The sequence below is a fragment of the Phascolarctos cinereus genome, unplaced genomic scaffold, assembly GCF_003287225.1.
Source record: "Phascolarctos cinereus isolate Bilbo 61053 unplaced genomic scaffold, phaCin_HiC Scaffold_4;HRSCAF=312, whole genome shotgun sequence".
In the NCBI taxonomy this organism is placed as follows: domain Eukaryota; kingdom Metazoa; phylum Chordata; class Mammalia; order Diprotodontia; family Phascolarctidae; genus Phascolarctos; species Phascolarctos cinereus.
This window is the reverse complement of record NW_027555847.1, coordinates 698,118,355-698,130,110: the sequence shown is the minus strand read 5'-3', so window position 1 is coordinate 698,130,110 and position 11,756 is coordinate 698,118,355. Positions and strand designations below refer to the sequence as shown.

Genomic DNA, 11,756 nt, shown 5'->3' with positions numbered 1-11,756 from the left:
TGGGGAAAGTCCTTATTGACTGGAATAATGTTGCATAAAAAGAGTGTTTGGATTGGCTGAGAGAACTTGGTCTCCCTCTGGAGGGCCAGGGAGCTAGTTCAGAACTCAAGAGATTTGAGTAAGCAGAAAGTAGACTCCAGTTAGACTACTAAAAAGAAATAGACTAGAGTGAAAGAGTAGAGCTCTGGGCCTCAGTTACACACACACACACACACACACACACCTTGATCAGAGAAGGACCTGATGAACTTCAGACATCTAGAGGACTGTCTTCCCGTTGGCATTCCAATAGGTGGGTCATCACCAGTCACCTCAGCTCTTGTCTTGCAGCTGGACCCTGATAACTGCAGGAGACAGTGGAGCTGATCACCCTGCCTCACTTGAACCCAACTTACTTGCAAGTCAAGACACCACCCTTCTGATGTCATTGGTCCTCTTGGAGAATGAAGGGCCAACAACCACCACCATTCTGTCTTTATTGGAGCCAGGGACAGGCTGGAGATAGAGCCATAGTTCTACAAAGGGCCCCCAGAAAACTACGCTATACCTGAAGGGGATGTCTTGAGGATTCCAGCAAAAGAACTTCCTGGAGTATCCTTTGCCACATGCTCTCTCTAAATTGGAGCCCGTCTTCCTCTGGACTCTCTATGTACTGGTGGGACAGTTGTCTCACAGATTTTCAGAGGAGATGTTTTGTACCAACTCTTCTTGCTATACCACCTTAGTAAACTGGTTGTTGTTTAGTCATTTTCATTGTATCTGACTCTTCATGACCCCATTTGGGGTTTTCTTGGCAAAAATACTGAAGTGGTTTGCCATTTCCTTCTCCAGTTCATTTTACAGATGAGAAAACTGAGGCCAGCAGGTTTAAATGACTTGCCCAGTAGTCACATAGCTAGTAAGTGTCTGAGGCCAGATTTAAATTTAGGAAGATGAGCCTTCCTGACTCCAGAGCTGGCACTTTATCCACGATGGTGCCGCTTAGCTGCCCACTTTAGAAAACGCTACTTTCTGAAACCTGAGTCTGGCTAACTAATTGATATCAACTGATAATCATGGCAGTGCCTACACCAATGGGGGCTCATAAGCTATATAGTATTAGCACTAAAAAGACAACCCTCAAGAGTAGTCTAGGGTTAGTCTTGATGAGACTCAGTAGTTACACTCTGGGGACCCAACTTTTCGGTGCGAGTAGGAGTTGGGATATTTGTCTTAGATGATGAAATTCAGGCCTGTAAGAGTGAAGTGATTTGTCCTTGGTCACACAGTGATGAGGTGTAAAAGGCAAGACATTATGGAATCTCAGAGTTGGGAGGGACTTTTGCTAGAGGCTGTCTAGGGCATCCTGTCCCTGACCAAGAATCCCTCCAACAAATCTCAGAAAAGTGGCCATTTGAGGGCCTTCAATACTGGGATCCTATGGCCTTTTGAGGTAGCCCATTCTGTGTTAGGAAGTGTTTTCCTTACTTTCTCTCCTCAACTTCGATCCATTGCCCTGAGGCCAAGTAGGATTAAGCTAATAATCCCTTTTCCACCCCATGGTCCAGTTACTTGAAGAAAATGATCACATATCTCTAAGACTTCTCCAGATAAGCCTGCCCAGTGCATTCAACAAATCCTCCCATTGCATGAATTCCATCCCTCTCTTATGGATACGCTCCAAGGTCTCCTTCCTACAACATTACCAGAACTGGACAGAACTCCAGCCTGAGAAACCTCCACCTTCTTCATTGGTGACTCTTTCCCTGGGACTGTCATCTCAGGAAAGATCTCTGCCATGCTTCTCCTCACTCATGGCTGGATACTCTCCAGAATCCTCCTCTTTTCCTGCTACATTGCCTTTACACTGGTGCCCTTCCTCCAGGAGTGTGCTGGTAAATGTTTAACAACCAGCTCTCCAAGAAAAAAAATGTCACACTTGTAAGTTAATTCTGCATTGTTCACATTTTCTTTTCTTCTCACACTTTCTCCATCACAATCAACAAAACAATAAATCGAACACTGATTCGTAGTGTTTGCTGATTTAAGAGTTGTAAATGGTCACATTTAAAAATTAACAGCCAGGTCTCTCCAGCTGGTTCCAGTACACCCCTGCCTATTTCCCTTGACTCTCCCCTCTTTCTAGTCCCCTGTTTGTGTTGTCTTCCCCATGAGAATGTAAGCTCCTCAAGGGCAGAGACTGACTTTCTTCCTTATATTTTTGTCCCTGGCACAGTACCTGGCACATAGTAAGCTCTTAATAAATGCTCTATCTATCTATCTATCTATCTATCTATCTATCTATCTATCTATCTATCCATCTATCTATCCATCCATCCATCCATCCATCCATCCATCCATCCATCCATCCATCCATCTATCTATCTATCTATCTATCTATCTATCTATCTATCTATCTATCCATCTATCCATCCATCCATCCATCCATCCATCCATCCATCCATCCATCCATCCATCCATCCATCCATCCATCCATCTATCTATCTATCTATCTATCTATCTATCTATCTATCTATCTATCATCTATCTCTCTCTCTCTCCCTATTCTTTCTCCCTCTTTTTCTCCTCTCTCTCTTTCTCTTAGCTATCCATTTCTCTCACACATCTATCTATCCATTTATCTCCCTCTTTTCTCTTTCTATATATAATCTATCTATGCATCCCATCCATTTCTCTCACACATCTCTCTGTCTCTTTCTCTCTCTTCATTCTATCTGTCTCTGTCTCTCTGTCTCTCTCTTTTTCTGTCTCTGTCTCTCTCTTTTTCTTTCTCTCTCCCTCTCCCCCCTTCCTCCCTCCCTCCCTTTCTCTCTCTCCCTCCACCTCCCTCTCTCTCCTCTCTCTCTCTCTCTCTCTCTCTCTCTCCCATTTTTTCTCTCTCCTCTCTCCCCTTGCTCTCTCTCTCTCTGTCTCTTTCTGTTTCTGTCTGTGTGTGTGTGTCTCTCTCTCCCCATCTGTTTATCTGTGTGTTGCGTCTGACCAGGGTGCAGATTCCAGGGGGATGGATGATCACTTCTTGTGCAGCATTTACAGTCTGAGGCCAACATATCCCATTGTTGACTCCACAACCCATTAAAAGCCATAAAGCTTTTGTAGAGCTGCTGTTGCCTATCCAGACCTTGACCATCTTATTCTTGTAAAGTTGATTTTTTGGAACTCAGGTGTCCAACTTTACATTGATCTCTGTTAAATGTCACATCATCAAAGTTGGCCCATCATTCCACCTTGCCAGAAACTCTCGGGGTCCTAAAGCATATGAGTCAGCCTCTGCACCAAATTCAATTGGCCCTGGGATGGTACTTTGCCTACCCATTATCTAACCCACTAGCTATTCCTCCCAACCTAATCCACCTGAAAATTTGTCAAATATCCATTCTGTGCCTTCTTCCAACACTGATAGCATTGACAATGATGCTCAAGGTCATGGGGCCAGGGACTGATCCTTGAGGCACTTTACTAGAGACCTTCCTCCAGGTTGACCTTCATCTGATTAATGATTATTCTTTATTAGGTCTAGTCTTTGGACCACGTCTGGCTCCACCACATTGTGCTATCCTCTAGAGCACATCTTTCCCTGTTATCCACAAGGGTGGCATAAAAGACTCTGCCAAATGCTTTGCTGAAATCTAAGAATATTCATCTACCTAGGCTGGTTTAATGCTATAGATGATTTTGAAGGATGGGTTGAAATCTTTCAACCTCCAGGGACTTTATGGTCTTGGGCAAATCATTTAACCTCTGTTTGCCTCTTTTTTCCTGAACTGCGAAATGGGGATAATAATAGTACCTACCTTTTGGTGTTATTGTGAGGATTGAGTGAGATAATATTTGTAAAGCGCTTAGTATGATTCCTGGCACATAGTAGGTGCTTAATAAATGCTAGCTATCGTCATCATTATCATCATTATTATTATTACAGACTTGCACCACCCCACTCAGTGAGATCTTTCCACTTAGTTCAATAGACAATGGGGAGCTGCAGGTGCCTTAATGAGGCAGCTGTTGGCATAGGGCATAGAGCAGCAGACCTGGAGTCAGGAAGACCTGAGTTCAGATTTGGTCACAGATGCTGTGTGAGCCTGGGAAAGTTATTAAACTTCTGCTTGCCTCAGTTTCCTCAACTGTAAAATAGGGATGGGGCAACTAGGTGGTGTAATGGATAGAGCATCAGGCCTAGAGTCAGGAAGACTCATTTTCCTGAGTTCAAATCTGCCCTCGGACATTTACTAGCTGTGTGACCCTGGGCAAGTCATTTCACCCTGTTTGCCTCAGTTTCCTTATCTGTCAAATGAGCTAGAGAAAGAAATGGCAAACCACTCCAGTATCTTTGCCAAGAAAACCCCAAATGGGATCGCAAAGAGTAGGACATGACTGAACAGCAACAAAATGGGGATAATAACAGTACCTACCTCCCAGGCTTGTCAGGAGGATCAAATGAGATCATATTTGGTTTTTGTTTGTTTATTTGTTTTATTTTTTTTTCTGTTGTTGGGCAATGGGGGTTAAGTAACTTGCCCAGGGTCACACAGATAGTGTTATGTGTCTGAGACCGCATTTGAACTCAGGTCCTCCTGAATCCAGAGCCGGTGCTCTATGCACTGCACCACCTAACTGCCCCAGAGATCATATTTGTAAAAAGCACTTTGCACAGTGCCTGGCACATAGTAGGTGCTTAATAAATGTTTTTTTCCCTCCTTCCATACACTCTGGGCATCCTCCACATCCTCTTCCTTCTGGGATTCACATGTTTCACTGGGGACCTGGATTCTGATAGGGGAGCTTCTACCTTAACTTGCTCAGAATCAGTCCATCAGCACATCATTTCCTGGAGATTTCCAAATCGTGCTGCCATGATTGTACCCAAAGGCTTTTCCAGCTCCCCTTTAACTGTTATCTTGCCCCCTTAGAATGGAAGCTCCATGTGAGCAGGGACTACCTTGATTGCTTGTTTTTATAGCTCCAGCATTTAGCACAGTGTTCAGCACATATTAAGTGCTTAATGAATGTTTTTTTCAGCCGTCTATCCATTCCTTTATTCGTATTAATACAGGTACCTCTGGAAGCTTGATGTAGCCAGGGATTACGTCCAGAACAAATGATTTCCCTTAGTGCACAAAGTATGCCTAAGTGAGGCCAAACTATCAGAGAAGGCTTATCTCTAGATGAATCTCTAGCCTTGGCAGGTGTTGGGTTCCTACTTAAGCAAAACTGAAAGTTCTCTTCAAAATCGTCAAAATCAAGAGAGAAGTACTTCTTAATTGTTCACACTTCCCCTATTCAGTAAGCTCGGACAGCACAGAAGGAGACAGTGCTGCTGAGCACCATCGACCATCACCACTGCTGCCACGCAGGTACCCCCGCCACCTCCTCCCCTGATGGCAATGAAATGCCAGAGGGACTGGTGCTACTCTAATAGCCTGTTCAGTATTAAGACTGAGAAAGTTGTAGAAATTCAGAATGTCTGGTATGGGACTCTGAAGTGGGTCATTTGTGTCCTCATCATCACCTACATTTGGTAAGTCTGAGACCATGAGAAAGCTGCATTTTCCTTGTCTTCCTCCTCTCCAGCTCCTCTTATCCTCACCTTCTTATCTCCCTTCACCAACACTCTTGCCTTTTTTTTCGCCCAGATCCCCCTTCCTTTAATGCCTTTGCTTCTCTTATCCAAATTCTACCCATCACCCAAAGCCCAGCTCACATTTCATCTGCTTAACAAATATCCTTAACTACTCCATCCCGCTCCTTACAGCCCCATTGGAAGTTGACATAATGGAATGGTCTGCTATGGCAATCACACTGGTGTCTGGCACACTATGGGTACTTGATAAATTCTTGCTGGTTGACTTTGTATCTCTTTTCCTCCACATGTAGTATTGGGCACAAAGTATAGTAATATATATAGATATAATTATAAATAATATCATAATAGATAATAAATAATGGTTGAATAATTGAATAAATGAAATGTAAGTCAGATGGCAACATCGAACTTATCTGACTCTCCGTTTTCTTGCCTATAAAATAATAAAATATATGAATATATTACAAATATAAAATATATTTTATATAATGCATATTTATAATATTGTGTTAATATATTACTATAATAGGATATTAATATAGAGGTATAATATGTTATGAACATATTGTGGATAAATATATGATCAAATATGAAATGATATCCCATTGGCATATTTACTAAGACAGCAAGTAGCACAGTGACCAGAGGCAGTTTGTTTTCGCTTTTTTTTTTTTTGGTGAGGCAACCAGGGTTAAGTGACTTGCCCAAGGTCACAAAGCTAGAAAGTGACAAGTATCTGAGGCCAAATTTGAACTTAGGTCCTCCTGACTCTAAGGCCAGAGCTCTATCCACTACAGCACCTAGCTGCCCCTAGAGGCAGTTTGGTGGTATAGTGGGGAGAATGCTGAAGTTGGAGTCAGGAAGACCTGAAATCCAATCTAGCCTCAGATACTTACTAGCTATGCGACCCTGGGCAAATCACTTAATATCTTTTAACCTCAGGTTTTTCATCTATAAATTGGGGGTTACTAATAACACTTACCTTCCAGGATTGTTGTGAGGATCAAGTAAGATATGTGTAAAGTGCTTTTAAACCTTAAATCTCTATGTAAAAGCTAGTTATTATTAGTGGCTACATGAAATTTATTTGAGGAAATGAGGGGAAGAGGCACTAACAGCTGGGGAAAATCAGGAAAGACCTCATGTAGAAGGTGAGCTAAGATTTGAAGGAAACTAGTGATTCTAAAAGATGAATATGAGGTGGGAGTACATCCCAAGCATAGGGGAAGGACAGTACAAAGGCCTGGAGGTGGGAGATTGAGTATCCTGTGTGAAGGACAGCAAGAAGGCTAGTTTGGAGTGTATGAAAGAGAGTGATATATAATAAAGCAGACCTTGCCTTCAAGGAGCTTACATTCTATTGAGAGATATAATATGTACATTACAAAGATAAGTAAATACAAAGTAATATACAAAGTAAGTAAATACAAAGTCATGTTCAAAGTAATACACAAAGTAAGTAAATACAAAGTGGTGTACAAAGTAAATACAAAGTAAGTAAATACAATGAAGTGGAAATGTCAGGAAAGATACATAGGACAGAGATCACAGCTGAGCTGAACACTGAAAAAGGCTTGGATTCCAAGAGGTAGGAATAATGAAAAAGGAGTGCAATCTGGGCAAATATTTGTTGAATGAGGGCAAATTATCCTAGAAACTTCTTTAGACTAGGAATCTCTTTTCCATTACTCTCTTTTCCACAAATTTTAAGGCTAAGAAGGTGCAGGTTCACAGTCAAAGGACTTAGAAATCATAGCAAAATGACTTATTTGTCTTTTCTTCTTGCCACATTCAGCTTTGGCTTGTGGAGTGAGAAACTGTACCAGCGCAAGGAACCCCTTATCAGCTCCGTGCACACCAAAGTAAAAGGAATAGCAGAGGTGACCGTAGGGAATCAGACCAGAGTGTTGGACACAGCTGATTTTACCTTCCCCTTGCAGGTGAGAATCCCTGAATTTCCATATGCAAGAATCAGGCCACTTGGGTATTAATTTTCTTATCATTGAGAGTTTTTTTAATGATCAATTTTTTTTTCAATTAACAAGCATTTATTTTCTCTTCTTCTTACTCTTCTCCCCTCCCCATCAAAAAAAAAAAGCCCTTTATATCCAAGATGCATAATCATTCAAAACAAATTCCATCAGCCATCTTTAAAAATTTACATTTCATTCTGTCCCCTGAGCTTATCACGTGTCTTTCAGGAGGTGGTCAGCATTCCTCATCATTGGTCCTCCAAAATTCCATATGGTCATTGTGCTGATCAGAGTTCGTAAACCTTTCAAACTTGTTTGTTGCTAATTGTTATAAACTGTTCTCATTCTGTTCACTTCCTTCTGCATCAATTCATATAGCTCTTCACCAGGTTTCTCTGAAACTGCTACTTTTGTCCTTTCTTACAGCAAATAATGTTCTGTCTCATTCATGTACAGCCATTCCTCACTTGATGGGCACCCCCTCAGTCTCCAGTTCTCTGCCCCCACAAAAAAAGCTGCTATCAATATTTTTGTTTATATTTCTTCTTTCTTTGATCTCTTTGGGGTATAGGCCTAGTAACAGTTATCACTGGGTTAAAGTCTATGTAGTTTAAAGACTTTTTGATAGTATCAAAAGTTCACCGATTTCCCCTTAAGAGCCAGAACAAGGAGACCCTAACCAAAGAATTTAATATAGATGGGCCCCTCATCATGTAAGCTGTCTATCTAAAAAACCCAACTCATTGAACAGGAAAGAATAAACATAAGATTATCCGCCCTGATATCAAATGACCAAAGAACCATAGGAGCTTTGCAGTGGCTGTTAACACCCAGAAAACTCACACAGGTTATCACAACCACAGTTAGCTCTAAAATAAAATAAAACCAAAGAGATAACAGTGGTCACAAGCAAAAAGCTTTTTTTATTCTGTTGGAGGAGAAAAACTAGACACACATGTACCAAGGCCCCCTCTACTACTACTACTACTACTACTACTACTACTACTACTACTATTATTATTATTATTATTATTATTGATGAAGCAATTGGGGTTAAGTGACTTGCCCAAGGTCATACAACTAATAAGTGTCAAGGGTCTGAGGTCAGATTTGAACTCAGATCCTCCTGACTCCAAGGCCAGAGCCTTATCCGCTGCACAGCCTAGCTGCCCCAGGACCCCCGCTACTAGGAGACCCCCTTAAGTGCAGGCAAATCTCAATACATATACTAGTATCTACACAGTGAGCTGTGACAATGAGGGGTAACAGCAATGGTGAGACAAGTTTGATTCATGGCAAGACTTTGTGCCCAGAACATGGGTACTACAGATGCTTGTCTAAGCTCAGAGACCAACCGTGCTGGTGTGAAACAATTCTACGATTTTGCTGTGGCTGAGATCATCCAGAGGGTGAGTGCAAAGGATTGTTGTTATGCCAAGTTCAGGGCACAGCTTGCTCACTGGGCCTTAGCTCTGGAAAACAGGGTGTCTCCTAATAGTAAAAAGAGAGGGATGGTCTTGGCCTGGGGATCCTGACAAGATCTACCATGCTCACTCAGACCCAGAAGATGGATTAGGGGACAACGGATTGCCAAAGGCTTCTTCACCTGACTCTACTTGTTACCACTTCCTTTAAGATAGAGTTAATTTAAAATAACTTAATTTACTTAAGTCTGATTTACATACTTTTCAGAAAGACAGCCATTGTGGAAAGGAAAATACATTTAGCTTGAAAAGAAAAGAACCTGGCCTTTGGAAAATGCCATGTGGCCTCATTCATTCCTGATGAATGCCCATGTCTGCTACATATCAGTGCACAGTTCTAGGCAATGTGGCTAACAAAGGGTTAAGTGAAATCCTGTCCTTGCCCTCAGGGGGTTTACAATTTAGCAGTGTAGAGGTAACTTGATGTAGTGGACAGAGCTTTGGGTCTGGACTCAGGAAGAGCTTGGTATTGTGTGGGACAGCGACCCCAACCCAAATTAAACTCAGAGACTTCTCAAGGTGGAAAGCAAAGGTTACCTTTATTACAATCTCGAGAGATGGCTGTCTACTCCTTTGATACACGTGGAGAGAGAGAGAGAGACACGCGGAGTAACAGGGGCCACCTTATGAAAGCAAATCTCTGCCCACCACATAGACAAGTTTCCACCCACCACTATCCCTTACCCCTTTAACTGGGGGTGGGTTTACATTCTAAGCTTGAAAGTTTCTTCCTATCCTCTTAACTGGGAGGTGAGGCTTACATTCCAGGCAGCAAAATTCAAAGACAAGGAAAGAGGCCGGAAGCCAAGGGCAAACGGCTTAGGTTGGGGGTGGGGCAGGGCTTATTCTTTCTGTTAAGTGCTTAAAAAGGGGGTCTGAGTGGGGGAGGATTTTGAAAGTAATAATCAAGAATTATTTGACCCTTTGAGGAGCCTTCACTTCAGAGAGTTGATTTCTCACACTACCTTCTGAACTCATTACCTTAATTATACTGAGAAGTCTTCACCAGGACATCCCATTCAGTATGAATCCTGTCTCAGAAACTTAACAAGTGACCCTGGGCATGTCACTTAGTCTCAGTCTGCCTAAGTTTCATAATCCCTAAAATGAGAGGGTTGGTCTAGGTAAAAGTCTAAAGTCTCTTCCAAATTTATCTACTCTTTTTTTTTTTTCAAATTTATCTACTCTTAAGAGACTACCACAGGGAATACTGTGACCATTCCCTGATCTTAACTAGGATTAAGGTTAGGGTTAGAATTCAGGGTTACGGAGTCCCATGATTGGTTATCTGGGCAGGGTGGGATGCCACCCATTTCCTAACCTTTTTATGGGTTGACCCCTTAGGGTCAATACCACAGCCTCCCAGTGGCTCCTACTTTGGAAACTGTTCTCTGCACACAGCTTTGCCTGTCTCCACACCAGGCAGTCTGTAACTACATTTTTTCCAGACTTTTGTTTAATAAAGAGACTAATAGCTTGCCTCAGGAATGCTCTGGCCCAATGCATTATCAATTGTTCTGTGATTCTGCTAACCATCCCTGGGATTTCTCTCACCAAAATACCTCTTCCCTTGTTACCTGTCCCACCTATGTGTTGTCCTCCTGCATAAGACGTACTATTTGTATCCCTATACTTTAGCATGGTATCTGGCTTAATAAATGTCTTTTTATTCATTGATGATAATAACATTTCCATCATTATTATTAACAGCAACAAAAATCTAGAACTTTGGCAAATTCCACTTATTTGAAATTTCTATGTTCTTTTTCTCCTCAGGGGAATTCATTCTTTGTGATTACTAACTTTCTAACCACGGAAGGCCAGATGCAGGGGATTTGTTCCGAGGTAAGGGAGATTGTGAGTGGGGGTGGAAGACCTGATGATGACACCTGCATAGGTAGGTCTGCTAGAGGCAGGGACGGTGCAATCTGGAACCAAAAGAGACACTGTCTTTCATGGTCTCTGAAGAGGGTGTGTGTGTGGGTGGGTGTGTATGTTCTGAAATCTTTTTGGGGGAGGAGGTGAGAGAATACTCAGGAAAAATGGCTATGAGGCACTCCAGATACTCAAGAAATGCAGGAACTGTTGTGTTTTTTTAAATTAATTGTACCTCCCAACATTTAGCACAGTGCCTGGCACGTAATACGTGCTTAATAAGTGTTTATTGGATAGGAATAAGGGCTAGCTTGTGATTTCCCAGGTAGCGAATTCTCTGATGACTAAATCCCTTTCAGCAAGGAGGGTTGAAACTATCCCAGAGAGTAACCTATAGCATTGAGAGTTTGAGTGACTTCCCTAAGGTCACACATCCAGTTCCATATTAGAATCAGGACTCAAACCCAGGTCTTCTTGGCTCTGAGACCTGCTTTCTCTCTGAGATGCCTTACTGCAGATACTCTGGCTCAGCTGAATTAGGAATGACAACAGGGGCCCCTGAGAGTTCCTATAGCCCAGAGGTAAACTGAGTCTCCGTTCCAGTCACCAGCAATGCAGCTCTTCCAAGGAGGTTAGCCCAGCTCATGCTCTGAGCCCGGCAAGGAGCAAGGAGCTCAGACCGACTTTCTGTTCCCTCCAGAAGAGGGGGTGACCACATCAATCATTGACATTTATAATCTACTGCAAGGCCTCAAAATGCGCTCTGTACAAGTTGGTGGAGAACAGGGATTTCTTTGGATTTTAAGAGAATGTAATCAATTTGATTCATCGAAAACAGAACTC

At 42.2% G+C, this 11,756-nt stretch overlaps 1 protein-coding gene across 1 annotated transcript in view; it reads left to right on the top strand.

Annotated features, from left to right (window-relative positions):
• Positions 1–1,777: 1,777 nt before the first annotated feature.
• Positions 1,778–11,756, top strand: part of LOC110196858 (P2X purinoceptor 7-like) — a 34,841-nt gene continuing 24,862 nt past the window's right edge. Inside the window, 4 exon segments of the mRNA XM_078151836.1 lie at positions 1,778–1,874; positions 5,320–5,515; positions 7,377–7,521; positions 10,815–10,883. Of these exon segments, the coding sequence (XP_078007962.1) occupies positions 1,778–1,874; positions 5,320–5,515; positions 7,377–7,521; positions 10,815–10,883 (507 nt within the window).